The sequence below is a fragment of the Phaseolus vulgaris genome, chromosome 2, assembly GCF_000499845.2.
Source record: "Phaseolus vulgaris cultivar G19833 chromosome 2, P. vulgaris v2.0, whole genome shotgun sequence".
In the NCBI taxonomy this organism is placed as follows: Eukaryota; Viridiplantae; Streptophyta; class Magnoliopsida; order Fabales; family Fabaceae; genus Phaseolus; species Phaseolus vulgaris.
In genome coordinates, this window is record NC_023758.2 from 46,422,838 (window position 1) to 46,440,538 (window position 17,701).

A 17,701-nucleotide genomic window follows, 5' to 3' on the forward strand; every position below is an offset into this window, starting at 1 on the left:
TAAAGACACAAATTTAAACATATATAAAATATTACTCTTCACAAAGTTTATATAATCCATTTGTGTTTATAGGATTTTTTTTAAGGTAAATAAGAAGCAAAGATAAATATTTTTTAATAAATTCAAAATAATTATATGAAGATAAAACTAATTTTAATTTTTTAACAAATTAACTTTTGTTTACTAATACAAATAAATATACTTACTAATACAAATACTATTTTTACATAAAAGTAATCTAATTCATTTTTAATATTCTTAAATTAAAAAAAAAACTATCAAGATAAATAAATTGTGTTTTATTAGTACCATTTAAAAAAAAAATCGTGTAAATACATATTTAGGTTTTTCATTCTTAAATTTAAAATGATATTATATATAAATTTGAATTTATGGAAATATTATCCTTAATTTTATGACAATATTCCTATTATTAATTTATGAGATTATTATTATTATTAATAAATATTATTTTATATTAAAAAATAATTTTATCATTTAAAAATTAATTTCTATGTTAAAAAATATATTTTGTATTAGAAAAAATCAATTTTTTATTACACAAATTAAAAAAAAAAATTACAAAAAATCACAAAATTTAAATAGATAATTGTATTGTAAATTATGCATTCTAAAATACGCATAAAATATAAAACATGAATTATGGATTATGGATTCAAAAATACTTGTATTTTAGAATGCATAATCAGGCATATATATTTTATATTCTGAAATTCACAATCTAAAATACATAATTTTGTATTTTAAAATATACCATCCAAAATACATATTTCTAGAAAGTAAAATTTAAAATTCAATTTTTATGGGGTGGAACATGAATATACAGGGGTGCAGAATACAATGGCACTTTCTATGGCTTGACGGGCCTAAATTGGGTATTTTGATTTCCTAGTGGAATTATTCATGATTTCCATTTTCTAGATATGCCTCCCACTGAGGGGGAGAAATTGAGCAATCAACGCATGCTTTCTGTCATTGTAGTAACAAAGATTCTCTCAAAGGCACAAGCCCAATTAGCCCCCCTTCAGTCATAACATCGAATCACAATGCCCCTTACTCCATTGCCACTTTTTTAGCCTTTCTTCCCTCTGGAGTCACTACATGGGACCCAAACCTGAGCATGCTTCTTCTTTGTTGAAAGTAACCATCATTGGACTTGCTGCTTCCTATTTTTACATATACAACAATCTCTATATTAAACAAATGAAATCGACAAGACCTAACACAGATCTTTGTTCTTTGTTTGAAGTGTCCATGGGATACAATATGAACTGGGATTTCATCTGGGTGCTGCTTCTCACGTTGTGTTGCTGCTCCTTGGTGCACAGCTTGGGCAACACTCCTGCAAGTGAATCATTGAGTTCCTTGGTTCAAGATTTTGCTTTCAGGTCACTGGTCAAGCACAGGCCTCAAACCGGTGCTCTGTATGATGCTCTTCTTCCAAGGAACCTGTCTGGTATGGATATTTCAGTAGTACGTCTTAGAAGCAGAAGGCTCTGGAACAAAGGTGCCAACTTTAGCTACTTTCGGATCCCACCAAGAACTGTGTCCATTCCCCACGTCAAGAGGTTGGCTATTGTGTACCAAAACTTGGGCAACTGGTCAACCCTCTACTACAATTTGCCAGGTTACTCACTCATCTCTTCTGTTGTTGGCTTCGTGGTTTTCGATGCCTCAAATGTAACGGACACAACTGAAAGAAACCTCACTCTCAACACAATGGGACAACCTATCTATATTCAATTTCCTAACATTACATTTATGGGTAGGGGTCACATCAACTCAAGGGTGAGATGTGTAGCTTTCAATGCCAATGGTTCATTTCAACTTACTGAGATGAGTTCCCCTGGAGTGTGTTACTCAAGAGACCAGGGTCACTTCTCGGTAGTGCTCCCATTGGAGAAGAAGAGGGGAAGATGGTATCTGTGGGTGATTGGCTTTGTGGTTGGATTCTTTGGTTTTATTATAGTTGGCTATGCGGGATTTTCTTCTGTGAGACTTCTCAAGACAAAGAGGATTCTAGCCATGGAAAAACAAGCCAATGATGATCAGGTTCTTGAAAGTAGATGGGTTGGCAATAGTAAAATGCCCTCAGCAGCGGTGACAAGAACTCAGCCAGTTCTTGAGAGCGGCGTTCTCTAGTTCACTGCATCTTCCCCTTGTAATCTTTTCCCCAATTACTTACCCTTGTCACTTAGCTAATACTCTTTTGTCAGTGAATGTTTAACAAACATGGTTCGTTCGTTCTGTGAAATGAACAAAGCATGATTCTGACTACAAATGAAGGAATAGTTTTACAGATAAATCAAGAATTGAATTAGTCTTTTAACTCTCTTGTACCATTAAATATTTTCTGGCCGGGGTTTCTCAATGGCATGAAGCAATTTGCATTTGTTAATTAGTCTCATACAACTGTAAAGTGTGGTACTAAATTTATTAAACTGAAGCAAAAAAAAAAGTTGCGTAAACTCCAAAAAAACATCACAAAAGCATTACCGAGTCCTACCTCCACAAGGTTGCCCAAAGAAAAACAATATAAAGCACGCTTTGATTTAACAAAAGGTAAAAATAAAAATTTGGTCATCAAGGCACGACAAGAAGCATAAAACCTTACAGGTGCACAAGCATGTGAAGGTACAAAGCGAGAAAGAGAGAAAATCCATTTGCAGATACACCTAAAATGAAAGGAACAGGAAAACATGATTATTAAAGCTTTATTTGATGTTTCGACCACATTTGGCTTGATACATACATAGACCTTCAACACAATTCTCATCATATTTTGCGAAGAAATTCATGAATTTGTTCAAACAAATCACAAGAATCAGGCGCTATACCATGATCATCTCTTTCTACAGACTAAAGTGGCGATTTCAATCAACCATCAACATCACATGCATAAATGGTTTGGTGATTAGGTACCTTAACCAAGGTTTGGATCCAATATTTCCAAAATGGACCAATCATGTGAGGGAGAGACTGAAGGAGTCTAGATACCTGGTTACAGAAAAAATAATATAAACTATTAAATTTCTTAATAATTCAACATTGTAAAATACTTCTTGCTTTACAGGAGTCAACACAATTCTCTTCATATTTTGTTAAGAAACTCTTTATTATGTTTCACATAAAATATAAAATGCAGGGATCAATCTTTTCTTCTATAGTGTTACTTCGGATAATCAAGTAACCAGCATCACATGCACATACATAAAATAAATCATGAACATTTGACCAGATTACTTACTTTAACCTTCCTCACTTAGAGGAATCAAATCCAAAAATGCAATTATAACTCTAATTTCAAACAAATATACACTCGACAAGAACATAACAAATTGTACTCTACTGAAGCAAAAGCCAACAACTTGTACTCTACTGAAGCAAAAGCCAACAACCTCTACTCTACTGAAGCAAAAGCCAACAACCTGTACTCTACTGAAGCAAAAGCCAATGGAAGCCAAATGACATGCCTTCATTTTACTCTGCCTATCCTCAAAGAATCAAACAATTACAGTTCAAACGCATCAATTGAGAGCATCAACTCCAGTCCCACTTTTTATGCAAGCTTTGTTCACTCGGTATGGAAAGCCCCAGGGCAACCCTCTCATATGTATAAGTCCCATACTAATCCCAGTTGAAACGGCCAACCCCACAACCTGTCTCCACGCAGCCTGTCTCTGTATCATTCTCTTTGCAAACTCAGCATCCAGAATTAGACTAGTCAAATTAGATTCCTCTCATAAGCCTTCTTGATCCTGTTCAAGAACATTGTCTTTATGAAGAGATTTTGGACAAGACAGGAATGAAGGGGACGGGGAAATGGACGGTGCAGCAGGCGGCGGGACTGCCGATAGCTGCCCCGACGATTGTGGCGTCGTTGGATTGCAGGTACTTGAGTGGGTTAAAGGAGGAGAGGGAGAATACTGCGACGGTGTTGAAGGAGGCGGGGTTGAGTGATGAATTGGAGAGAACTAGTGTCAGTGGGGTGGATAAGAAGAGGTTGATTGATGATGTTAGGCGGGCTTTGTATGCTTCAAAGATTTGTAGCTATGCTCAGGGGATGAATTTGATGAGGGTGAGAAAGAGTGGAACGTGAATTTTGGAGAATTGCCTAGGATTTGGAAGTGAGGATACATCATATAAGGAAAGTGTTCTTGCACGGGATCAGAAGGCTTATCACAGGAACCCTAATTTGGCTAGTTTGAGAGTGGATCCAGAGTTTCAAGAGAAATGGTGCAGAGTCAGGTTGCGTAGACGGTTGTGGGGTTGGTGGTTTCAGCTGGGATTAGTACTCGGGGAACTTTGATACCTACCGGAGGGCCAGGCTGCCGGCAACCTTGTTCAGGCTCAGAGGGACTTGTTTGAGTTGTACTACTATTCAATAAAACCAATAATTAATGTTAGTTCCATTTTTAATTTTTGCATTTGGAAAGAATGGCTATAGGTTTAGTTTAGTCTGTGTTATTTATTTACTTTGTTTGGGTTTGAATTGTTGATGTTCAATTTCCTTCAAGCTATTCACATCTGCTGCAAATTACTTGAACTCAAAGATATTGTCAAGGTTTGATGAATGAGATTGAGGGTTTAGTTCAGAGACGTATTTTGAAACACAGAGTGTGAGTCATCATTATGATCATGTGTACAGAAACCTTCTTAAACATCTCATTGTTCAGGTCAGTTAAAATGGTTTGATAATTTTATTTTGCTGTTTTGCCAAGTATTGATATCAGACTGTTGTTTCCATTTTTTTTGGTAAGAGCCTTGCACATAGGCAATTGTTGTTAATGTTATTTATTATTGTGTTGTGCCCCTCTTTTGTATTATTTGTGATGATGGCACAACATTGTATCTGTAACTAATATCTTCATTGCTAATTTATATTACCTGAGACGCCATTGTGTTAACATCATTGATTGTTTTGTGATAGCAACTTAGGGATTACAAGATGCTCGGTGGAATATTTAAGCGGTTTTTTAGGGTGGGTTCCCCAATTACTTGGATACTTATCAATTAGTATCAGAAGTGGTTGTTGGTGTCTTAGAAAAGGCTATCTATGAAGGGTTCTGCTTAACAAGGAAGTTGAATGAAGTGACAAAGAAAATGTTGATCCCACAGAGATAATTGTTGACAACCAAGTCTATCTTTCTCCTGGACCCACTCATCACAATGCTCATGATATGTACTGGTAAAGTTGTATTACAATTAAATCTTAACTAATTGTTCGTCCTGGCCAATCAAGGATTTACTTTCTTACCCTATGTTTTACTTTTTCCTCTTGGTTAATTATAATTTAACATTATCTTATGAGAAAAGTATCAATTTCAAATTTTCTGTCCGTAGTAATTGTCACCAACTACAATTGGGGATGCTTCCTAAAATCGTATTAGCTGTTAGCTGCTTAGATATTTAAATTTCAGTTGTAGCACACCTGATTATATTTTTTTTTAAATTCAGTTCTGGTGGGGTGGTGCTAGCTTCTTGTGATGGAAAGATTGTGTGTGAAAATACTATTGATGCACGACTTGATGTAGTGTTTCGTAAAAAGCTCCCTGAGGTAAATTAATTTTTGTGCATAGTAATTCTTATGCTGTGATTTGTATCCTCGTTGTTAGATATTTGCTGCTGAATTGCTTATGCAGTTGACTTCCATATGATTTCCAAGAAGAAAAGTGGGTTATGTTTTAGATATTTAACATTGAAATAAAAGAAAACATCAGGCAAATCATTTGCTCTGATGGACTTTAGTTATCATTTATGTTCGAGGCCTGCTTTAATTTAACCTAACAATTCTCAGGTTATTCTTCAAAATTTCCAAGCTGCATAATTGTTTATAAAAAATTATAATCAAGTAATTGTACCATTTTTTCAATAGATAATTTGATTCATTTAACATAACCTATGACATCAACCCATTAATCCAATCCGTTATTGGCGAACTTTCTCTCTGGTATGGTTACTTTGGATATTTTTTAGGAATTGGTTTGTCATTAGATAAGTTGATGTTATCACATCTAGCATTCTTCTTTATTTTCTTTCTTCTTGGGAAAGGGATGTAATTATTTTGAGATGATGAACAGGTAAATCATGTCAAACGATTAGATTCTTATGAAGTTTCTTTCTCCCTGTTGCAGATCCGAAAGCAGCTGTTTCCACAAGTTGTTGCTTGAGGTTTTCGATTGTATTGTTTCGTTACCCCAGATTGTTTATATCCCCAAGCATGAGCTTGTCTTGGACCTGAAAAAGCTTTCGTGCCGTTGAAATATAATAGTATAACACTTCTGTTATAGACCATGAAAAATAAATTTACATAACTTGATAGATACGTCAAATACTTTATTCAAATAGTTACAAAAAAAAAACTTAATTGAATATAATTTTCATAAATAAGTACAGGTTATACATTAATTTTATGAAGATATAAGAAATAAAGATATAAACATGAGTAAAATAAATTTATGTATAGCTAAAAATTTGATTTTGTTCGGTTAGTTTTCAAAATCAAATCTGAAAAATCACAATAAAAGAACTTGATATATTTTTTTTTATTTGGTTTGTTTGGCTTTCTATTTGTTCAGTTTTCAAAGTTTTGAATTGATTTATTTGTATTTGTGTATATCGGATTGAAAGTAACTGTTATTAGGTATAACAGTATCAACTGTATATAACAGTCTTAACTGCTTACATTTACTTTGTATTACTACTGCACTGGGTACTATTAATACCCAGCCTTCCCTGTACATCAAGTACTGAATCATATAATAAAGATTACTCATTCTCTATCTTTCTTCTCTCTAAATCTCTCCTTCTCTCTATACTCTTATATGGTATCCAGAGCCAAAAATGGCCTCATCATCTACCACTGAACCCAATTCTGAAAATTTTTCCTCCAAGCCCAAGGTTCTTCTCCCTCATATCTTTCATACCCCAATCCCTCTGAAACTGGATCCAGACAATTTCCTTGTCTGGCGGCAGCAGGTTAATGCTACCCTTCGCAGCCTTGACCTTCTTTATTTTCTGGATGGTTCTTGCACTCCTCCGCGCTTCATCTCTGCCGAAGAAGACTCTTCCCCAATTGTTAATACAAAATACATCCAGTATGATCGTCAAGATCAGGCAATCTTGGCCTGGTTATTGGCATCCATGACTGCAGGTATCCTAACTCAGATGGTTGGACTGGAAACTTCAAACCAAGTCTGGGAAAAACTCCAGACCCATTATGCATCTCAAACTCGTGCTCAAATAAAGAAGCACAAACAGCAACTGCGTACACCCAAGAAGGATCGCTCCATCTCTGCCTACCTTCTTGATATCAAGAAAACCGTGGACCAATTGGCTGCTGTGGGTTGTCCAATTTCTCCAGAAGATCACATTGAAGCTGTTCTTGATGGGCTATCTGACGAATACGACCCTTTTATCACCTCTGTCACATCTCGCCTTGACCCATACACAGTAGCAGACATTGAAGCGCTGCTTCTTGCCCAAGAAAATCGTATTGAAAGGAATAAACAATCGGTTGATCACATTTTGCAGGCCAATATTGCTTCTGTCCCACATTCTTTCTCTCATTACAACTCCAGTTCTACAAATTATCCCTCCTCCTTCCGCCCCGCTGCTCCTGCTAAACAACGGTTTTATTCAAAACCTCGTTTTACACCATCCAAGAACTTCCCCAAAACACCATCTAATTCTTCTTCAACCCGGGTGCAATGCCAAATTTGTGGAAAATATGGCCACACTGCTCTTCACTGCTGGCATAGATTTGATTCTTCTACCCAATCTCAAGTTACTGCTAATACTGCCCATTTTTCTAGATCTCTTGGTGATGATGAACCTTCGATCCTCGGAACTCCCAATACTCTCCATGACCCGCTTTGGTATCCTGATAGTGGTGCCTCCCACCATCTCACTGCCAACAGCAACAATCTCTCCACAACCACTCCTTACACAGGTTCGGAAAAGGTGGCTATAGGTAATGGTTTCCAGCTTCCTATTACTTTTATTGGATCTGCCAGTTTTACAGATCTTAATACCCATAATACCTTCTCCTTACAACATCTTCTGCATGTGCCTAATATTTCTAAAAATTTGTTAAGTGTTTCTAGGTTTGCAAGTGATAATCACGTTTACTTTGAGTTTCATGCTGATGTTTGCCTTGTTAAACGACAGGGAACCAACGAAATCCTGCTCCAAGGCAAGCTTAAAGATGGTCTTTATATGTTTCCAAATCTTGTTCAAACTGCACTCTATTCTGCTCACAATACTGCTATTACTACTGGCTCTTCTGCTTATCATTTGTGGCACTCCCGGTTTGGTCATGCCCAACCAAGAGTGATTCACCAAATTATGAAGATTTGTAATATACCTTTTACTGCTAAACGTGCATTCTGTGAGTCCTGTGTTGTTGGCAAGTCCCATCAGCTTCCTTTTACTGCTTCTCAAACTATATACTCTAAACCTTTACAGCTTGTTTTCATTGACATTTGGGGGTCGTCTGCTACCCCTGCAACTAATGGTGCTACTTACTACATCTCTTTTGTGGATGCCTATACTAGATATGTTTGGTTCTACTTAATTCATGCTAAATCTCAAGCCCTTACTGTTTTCAAATCTTTCAAATTATATGTTGAAAAACAAACTGGTTTTCCTCTATTAAGCATTCAAACTGACAATGCAAAAGAATTTCTCTGTTTTAAATCTTTCTTGTTATCTAATGGCATATCTCATCGTCTAACCTGCCCTCACACTCATGAACAAAATGGTTCTGTTGAACGTAAGCATAGGCATATTGTTGATATAGGATTGACTTTACTTGCTTGTTCAAAATTACCCATGCATTTTTGGGGCTATGCTTTCACTACTGCTGTTTCCATTATTAATGTTTTACCCACATCTGTTTTAAACAATCAAAGTCCATATTATCTGTTGTTTAACTCACACCCTGATTATTCTTTTTACAAAACCTTTGGATGTGCGTGTTATCCTCTTCTTCGCCCATATAATAAACATAAAATGAGTTTTCGTTCATCTTTGTGTGTGTTTCTTGGCTATGCCTCCAATCAAAAAGGTTACATGTGCCTCTCTCCAACTGGGCGTATGTATATTACTCGTCATGTTACTTTTAATGAATCTGTTTTTCCCTATGCTGTTTCATCTAACCCTTTCTCTTCTGTTTCTTCACCCATTAATAGCCCCCACTCCGATTCTTCCCCCTCTTTAACTGTTTTTCAGCAACCGCCTGTTTCTGTATCTCAACCAGCACCTCCTGACTCACAACCAACCACCTCAGATTCTTCCCATGAACATCCTGATTCCACTGCTTCTATGTCATCTCACTCTGACTTGTCTTCCACTACTTTCACTCCCCTCAATCCTGCTCCTCAAAACACTCACCCCATGCTTACACGCGCAAAAACTGCTCTACTTGGTCCAAGTGCTTTTACTGCTGCACCTGTTTTGCCTCTTCCCAAATCCACCAAAGAAGCCTTACATCTTCCCCAATGGCTTTCTGCCATGCAGGAAGAGCTTGCTGCTCTAACCACGAACAACACCTGGATTCTCACCACTCTTCCTCTTGGGGTTCAACCCATTGGTTGCAAATGGATTTTCAAAATAAAATACAATGTTGATGGCTCTTTCCAGCGAAATAAAGCTCGCCTCATCGCCAAAGGTTTTCATCGACAACAAGGTTTTGACTATTTTGAAACATTCAGTCCTGTGATAAAACCTGTCACCATACGTATTATCCTTACTCTAGCTCTTCAATTAAACTGGTATGTTAATCAAATTGATATTAATAACGCCTTTTTGTATGGTGATCTTGAGGAATCTGTATACATGGTTCAACCTCCTGGCTTTGAAACTGGTGACTCCAACACTGTTTGCAAACTTAACAAAGCTCTCTATGGGTTGAAACAAGCACCTAGATCCTGGTTTCACAAGCTAAGTACCACTTTAATCTCTCTTGGTTTTCATCCCACTAAAAGTGACACCTCCCTCTTTCTTCACTTCCACAATAACGTTACTCTTTTTGTCCTAATTTATGTTGATGATATTCTAATTACAGGGAATTCTAACACTGCCATTCAGCGTCTGATTTACTCCCTCAGTCAACATTTTGCTCTAAAAGATCTTGGCACTCTCCACTATTTTCTCGGTGTTGAAGCCACTTGGACATTGGATGGAGGCTTACATCTCTCTCAAACCAAATATATTCAAGATCTCCTCCATAAAACCCACATGCTCTCCTCCAAGTCTCAACCAACACCCATGCTCTCCACAACTCGTCTAACAAAAGACGCTACCACTGCTGTAGACGATCCTTCCCTCTATCGCTCAGTGGTAGGCTCGCTTCAATATATACTCATCACTCATCCAGAACTCGCCTATAGCGTCAACAGAGCGTGCCAGTTCATGAACAACCCTCAACATCACCACTGGAATGTTGTTAAACGTATTCTCCGCTACCTTGCTGGCAGTACCACTCATGGGCTTCATCTTCGGCGCCCATCCCAACTCACACTAAATGCCTTTGCTGATGCTGATTGGGGTTCTGACCCTGATGACAGGAAATCCACCTCAGGCCTTGTTGTTTATCTTGGATCGAATCCTGTTGCTTGGCTTTCAAAGAAACAAAAGGTTGTTTCTCGCAGCTCCACTGAAGCTGAATATCGCAGCATTGCTGCCACGCTTGCTGAACTCAAGTGGATACAGAATCTGCTCACTGAACTTCGTCTTCCTCCTACTCTTCCCACCATTCGATCTGATAATCTGGGCGCTGTTCTCCTTGCATCCAATCCCATTATGCACTCCAAGACCAAGCACTTTGAACTTGACCTTCATTTTGTTCGTGATGCTATCCAACAAAAGCAGTTACAACTTCTACATGTCCCTGCTACACTACAGATCGCTGATGTCTTTACGAAACCTTTAAGTGTTGGCCCGTTTTCAGCCTTCTCGCATAAATTAATGGTGTATCCTAAACCATCAATTTAAAGGGGGGATATTAGGTATAACAGTAGTAACTGTTATTAGGTATAACAGTATCAACTGTATATAACAGTCTTAACTGCTTACATTTACTTTGTATTACTACTGCACTGGGTACTATTAATACCCAGCCTTCCCTGTACATCAAGTACTGAATCATATAATAAAGATTACTCATTCTCTATCTTTCTTCTCTCTAAATCTCTCCTTCTCTCTATACTCTTATAGACATTAAAAAAATAAAAAATGCATAAATGAATATTCTTAATTTTTCTTATATACACCTATTTACATGAGGAGTTTATATAAAAAGTTTAATAGTTTATAAAAAATGGACCGTTTCTTCCTGCACCTCCATAAGTTCTTCTGCCACCTCCATACACGATATGAAAATAGCTTTCAGAATTCGGGCATGCCTTGGAAAAAAGAGTTTTAGATTATGTAATCCGGAAGCTAAAAAATATTTTCGGATTACATAATTCAGAAACTAATCATGCGCCTGAAAAAAAGCTTTCGGATTATGTAATCCAGAAACTAATTACGAATTTTTAAAAAGACTTTCGGATTATGTAATCCAGAATATTACATAGAGGTATTTTTAGAAATATGAAAATTTATGAAGGTGAAAGAAGAATATATAAAGATGCAGGACAAATAGCCTAAAAAAATGGTATACATTGATTTATATAAAGAGTTTAAATGTTTTTGAAAAGAAATGTGAGGAACAATTAGTGAAAAGGATCTCCTGGACCAGTCTAGAAATTACAAAGGCACAGAAATAGACAGGGACAAAAAGAACTTACCGAATTTGGTACTAAATCAATAGAAACTGTATACTAGTAAAATATTGTGGAATGAAGTTTAATAGAACTACCCAAGAAGATACGTAAATTGGGGTGTGAAACACAATGCTACATACAAGTTATTTGAGTGAGAGCAATAGCTCCAAGTTCACAAACTTTTGTTTAAAGAACTTTGTCTTTTTCCTAGCTCAATGGCAAATCTTAATGACTTCCACGAAATTTTCTAAGTATCCAATATTCTAATTATCTTCATTCTCTGTTGGCTTTCCGTCTTACTTTTGGTCTCCTTTGTCCTTCTAACGTCCTATATCTCAGCATTAAATTGTTATTATCTTCCTTAAACTCATGTCAGTCTTTCGTTTCATATTTACTCAAAGATAAGTGAATATTTGAAAAGGTCAAGTGAGTCCATACAGGTCTTGAAGAGGTTTACCAATTTTGTACTGGATAAGTGATATTTTATTATTCTGTTTTAATTGTTGATTTAACTGCTCATAAAATCATTTAAGAGTCAGTTACTGCAAATGTAATAGTTAGCAATGATAATAAAATATCTTCCTTTGATTTATTCAAAAAAACCAACAATTGGTATCACAACTATCTTCTTGAAGATCTGTGATGTTAGTAGAGTGCATCAATGGAAGGAGGTTTCAATTTTTCAGCAATGACACCCACTTGTCTTTGATGGAGACAATTATCAAATGTGGGTTGTTCGTATGGGAAGCTGTAGAAGAAGAAATTCAGTCCCTTCCAGAAAACCCTACTATGGCACAAATAAAATCACATAAGGAAAAGAATATGAAAATATCAAAGGCAAAAGCATGTCTATTTGCAGTTGTATCTCCTATGGTATTCACAAGTATAATGTCCTTGAAGTCAGCAAAAGAAATTTGGGATTTCCTCAAGGCCAAATATGAAGGTGATGAGAGGATTCGTGGGATGCAAGTGCTAAATCTAATCAGGGAGTTTGAACTGGAGAGAATGAAGGAGTCAAAATCCGTAAAAAGAGTACTCTGACAGATTTCTAAGCATTGCCAACAAAGTGAGGTTGCTTGGATTTGTGTTAAAAGATTCAAGAATTGTGTGGAAAAACTGCTTGTAACGGTTCCAAAGAAGTTTGAAGTCACCATAACAACCCTGAGAACACAAAGAACCTATCAAAAATTTCTCTTGCAGAGCTCTTAAATGCTTTACAAGCACAAGAACAAAGAAGAGCCATGAGAGAAGATGGAGCAATAGAAGGAGCTTAACCGCCAATCATGAAGGTGGTTGGAGAAACAAAGGTAGCCAGATCAAGCAGAACCAGCAAGAAAATGGAGAAGTTGCTGCACACAATAACAACAAAAAGAGAAATTACCCTCCTTGCAAGCATTGCAACAAGTTAGGTCATCCACCGTTTAAGTGTTGGATAAGGCCTGATGCTAAATGGAATCAACTTGGGCATGAAACAGTCATTTGTAGAAATCAAAGTGAGCAACAAGATGTAGATGCTCAAATTGCAAATGAGGAGGAGGATGTACTTTTCGTTGCAACTGATTTCTCCAGCAATATTTCAAGTGCATCTAGCCTAATTGATAGTGGATGCACAAATAACAAGATTTATGACAAACAACTTTTCAAGGAGTTGAAGTCTTCAAAAATTTCAAAGGTCAAGATAGGCCATGGGAGTCACATTTCAGTAAAAGGAATAGGAACCATTGTTGTAGCAACACATTCAGATACTAAAACTATTACTGATGTTTTATATGTACCTAACATAGACAAAAATTTATTGAGTGTTGGCCAGTTGCTGCAAAAAGGCTTCAAGGTGTTTTTTGAAGATAACCACTGTTTGATCAACGATGCTACATGACAAGATTTGTTCAAGGTACAAATGAGAGGCAAAAGTTTCTCATTAGGTCTATTTCAGGAGGAGCCGTCTGATCAAGGGCTTTTCAAGATGCAAAAATCTAAAATGGAAGATGATCCACCAATTAAAGGCAATCGATTACTCTCTGACATATATCATAGATGTAACATTGTAGTATGTGAACCTGCTGATCACAAAGAAGTTATCAATGAGGGTAATTTCTCCTTTTGTTGTTATTGTGTGCAACAACTTCTCCATTTTTTTGCTGGTTCTGCTTGATGTTGCTATCTTTGTTTCTCCAGCCACCTTCATGTTTGGTTGTTAAGGCTCCTTCTATTGCTTCATCTTGTCTCATGGCTCTTCTTTGTTCTTGTGCTTGTAGCTTGTAAAGCATTTAAGAGCTCTGCAAGAGAAATTTTTTATAGGTCTTTTATGTTCTCTAGGGTTGTTATGGTGACTTCAAACTTCTCTGGAACCGTTACTAGCAGTTTTTCCACAATTCTTGAATCTTTTAACACAGATCCAAGCAACCTCAACCTCACTTTGTTGGCAATGCTTAGAAGTCTGTCAAGGTACGGATTCTGACTCTTTCATTCTCTGCAGTTCAAACTCCCTGATTAAATTCTGCACTTGCATTCCACGAATCCTCTCATCACCTTCATATTCTGCCTTGCCTTGAGGTAATCCCAAATTTCTTTTGCTAACTTCAAGGACATTATCCTTGTGAATACCATAGGAGATACAGCTGCAAATAGACATGCTTTGCCTTTGATCTTTACATCTTCTTTTCCTTTTGTGATTTTACTTGTGCCACATTAGGGTTTTCTGAAAGGGACTGAATTTCATAGTCCTCTTCAACAACTTCCCATAAATCCAATGCATGTAGGTAGGTCTCCATACGAACAACCCACATTTGATAATTGTCTTCGTGAAAGACAGGTGGTGTCATTGCTGAAAAATTGGAACCTCCTTCCATTGATGCACTCTACATATCCCTCAAGAAGATAGCTCGTTGATTTTTTTGCTAACAATTACATTTATAATACTTACAGTAACTAACTCTTAAATATTTTAACTCTTAAATGATTTTATGAACAGTTACCTAAAAATATTAAATCAACAATTAAAACAGAAGAATAAAATGTCACATGCACATTAGTGCATGGTGGGTGTATCATATTAAAAATTTAACTGACCTGAACAATGAGATCTTTAAGAAGGTTTCTGTACACATGATCATGATGATGACTCACACTCAAAAAGTTCCTTGGATGCAGCTTCTTTCATGGAACTGATCACGTCATCTTGAACTTAAAGAACTTTAATTCGAGGCATTCAGCTGCATCGAGTACTCACTGCAACAAACAATTAATTGTGATAAACTATTTCAAAATGCATTGTTTTTGCCACTTTGAAGAACACCCAGCTCTGTGTTTCAAAATACGTCTCTCTGAACTAAACCCTCAATCTCATTCATCAAACTTTGACAACATCCTTGAGTTCAAGTAATTTGCAGCAGATGTGAATAGCTTGAAGGAAATTGAACACCAACTATTCAAACCCAAACAAAGTAAATAAATAAAATAGACTAAACTGAACCTATAGCCATTCTTTCCAAATGCAAAAATTACAAATGGAACTAACATTAATTATTGGTTTTATTGAATAGTAGGACAAGACCACAAGGATCCAGTACGCTATTTCATAAGTACTCTAAATTGCATGCATTCGCGAATTCCGCAATTCGAAACTGTTCCATAAAGATCTGACAGATCACCTTTTTCTTTTTTTATCACGTTGCAGTACTTAAAACACTCAGATCGTTGAAATGAACAAAGCATGATTCTGACTACAAATGAAGGAATAGTTTTACAGATAAATGAAGAATTGAATTAGTCTTTTAACTCTCTTGTACCATTAAATATTTTCTGGCCGGGGTTTCTCAATGGCATGAAGCAATTTGCATTTGTTAATTAGTCTCGTACAACTGTAAAGTGTGGCACTAAATTTAATAAACTGAAACAACAAAAAAGAAAGTTGCGAAGCAAAAAAGAAAGTTGCGTAAACTCCAAAAAAACATCACAAAAGCATTACCGAGTCCTACCTCCACAAGGTTGTCCAAAGAAAAAGAATATAAAAGCACGCTTTCATTTAACAAAAGGTAAAACTAAAAATTTGGTCATTAAGGCATGACAAGAAGCATAAAACCTTACAGGTGCAGAAGCATGTAAAGGTACAAAGCGAGAAAGAAAGAAAATCAATTTGCAGATACACCAAAATCACCTAAAACGAAAGGAACAGGAAACCATGATACATTAAAGTTTTATTTGATGTTCCGACCACATTTGGCTTGATACATAGACCTTCAACACAATTCTCATCATATTTTGCCAAGAAATTCATGAATTTCTTCAAACAAATCACAAGAGTCAGGCGCCTATACCGTGATCATCTATTTCTACAGACTAAAGTGGCAATTTCAATCAACCATCAATATCACATGCATAAATGGTTTGGTGATTAGGTACCTTAACCAAGGTTTGGATCCAATATTTCCAAAATGGAATAATCATGTGAGGGAGAGACTGAAGGAGTGTAATAGATGTCTATATACCCTGGTTACAGAAAAAATAGATATCACTTGCACAAGAAATTATGAATGCATAGAAATATAAACTATTAAATTTCTTAATACTTCAACATTGTAAAATACTTCTTGCTTTACAGGACTCAACACAATTCTCATCATATTTTGTTAAGAAACTCTTTATTATGTTTCACATAAAATATTAAATGCAGGGATCAATCTTTTCTTCTATAGTGTTACTTCGGATAATCAGTAAGCAGCATCACATGCACATACATAAAATAAATCATGAATATTTGACTTGTTACTTACTTTAACCTCCTCACTTTAAAGAAATTGATAAGTGCTAAATTTGAATAATATTTTATATTAAAATATAAGCACTTATAAGTATTAATTTTTAAAATAAATATAAAATAACCCATAATTTATGAATTTATACATTTTTATATATTTTATGATTTTAATTTAAATAACAACGATTTATTCCTAAAATTGTGTTTATTTCAGGATTCTATAGAATAATGAAGATAATTGGGCATAAGGAAAATATACAAAACTAAAAAGAAAAAGTTAGAATACATCAACACTTACCAAACGAAAAATTACTTAAGTCCAAACAAATTAGGTTAAATAGGGGACTTGAGGCACAACCTTAATGTGCAAGATTGAGAGGAAAATAGTGACTTGTAACCTAGTTGGGAGAATAGGAGGATGAGAAACATTAGAGGAGACAATTGTCAAGGACAAACATCCTGTATCTTCTTTTCTTGCTCTCCCTGTTAATAGTCATCATGTGTAGCTAGTTCTACCCTTTGGGACTGAGATAGGTGATATCTAAATTCAATATTCAGATTTTGATTGATATTTTAGTTTATAATGCTTGGTTTACCTTGATCTAGAATTTTAGATATACTTTTAAGGTTCTGACCTAAGCGATAATGCTTAACATAGTTAAATGCTAGAAATAGATTTGAAATGTTAATTGTTATCAACGTCTAATCTTAATAATAAGTTGATTTTTATACAAGTATAATATCAATCTAAGGGCACAATATTATCAAGACTATCAAAATACAAAATAGGGACAAAGATGAAACCCAATCTTATATTTCCAATTGAAGCAACAATTTTTTGCCGGTTTTCTATTTAGTGAATATTGTACTTGATCATTCAAGTATTCCTTGTGAGTTCGATATCCGTACTTAGGAACAAATTATTATTTCTAACAACACGATTCATTTATCCTAAAAGGTCACTAGACATCAAATCCAAAAATGCAATTAAAACTCAAATTTCAAACAAATATACACTTGACAAGGATCAACAATTTGTACTCTACTGTTGCACGGCAAAAAGTCATCAAAATGCAATTATAACTCTAATTTCAATCAAATATACACTTGACAAGAACATCAACAACTTGTAATCTATTGAATCAAAAGCTAGTGG

General features: G+C 35.7%; 1 protein-coding gene, 1 long non-coding RNA gene and 1 pseudogene across 3 annotated transcripts; 2 read left to right on the forward strand and 1 right to left on the reverse strand.

Annotated features, from left to right (window-relative positions):
- Positions 1-790: 790 nt before the first annotated feature.
- On the reverse strand, positions 791-3,772 carry LOC137812705 (uncharacterized). Of its 2 annotated transcripts, XR_011081275.1 has the most exons (4): positions 3,450-3,772; positions 2,944-3,018; positions 2,362-2,433; positions 791-2,267 (listed from the first exon to the last, which is right to left on the reverse strand). It is a non-coding gene; the product is annotated as an uncharacterized lncRNA (long non-coding RNA). The 2 variants fall into 2 exon arrangements; XR_011081276.1 differs by lacking the exon at positions 2,362-2,433.
- On the forward strand, positions 976-2,350 carry LOC137812703 (uncharacterized). Its single transcript, XM_068614872.1, has 2 exons — positions 976-1,161; positions 1,271-2,350. Coding segments are annotated over exons 1-2 (894 nt in total). The 5' UTR covers positions 976-1,160; the 3' UTR covers positions 2,164-2,350.
- Positions 3,773-3,826: 54 nt separating the features above from the next.
- Positions 3,827-4,468, forward strand: LOC137812704 (6-phosphogluconate dehydrogenase, decarboxylating 1, chloroplastic-like; annotated as a pseudogene).
- Positions 4,469-17,701: the final 13,233 nt, after the last annotated feature.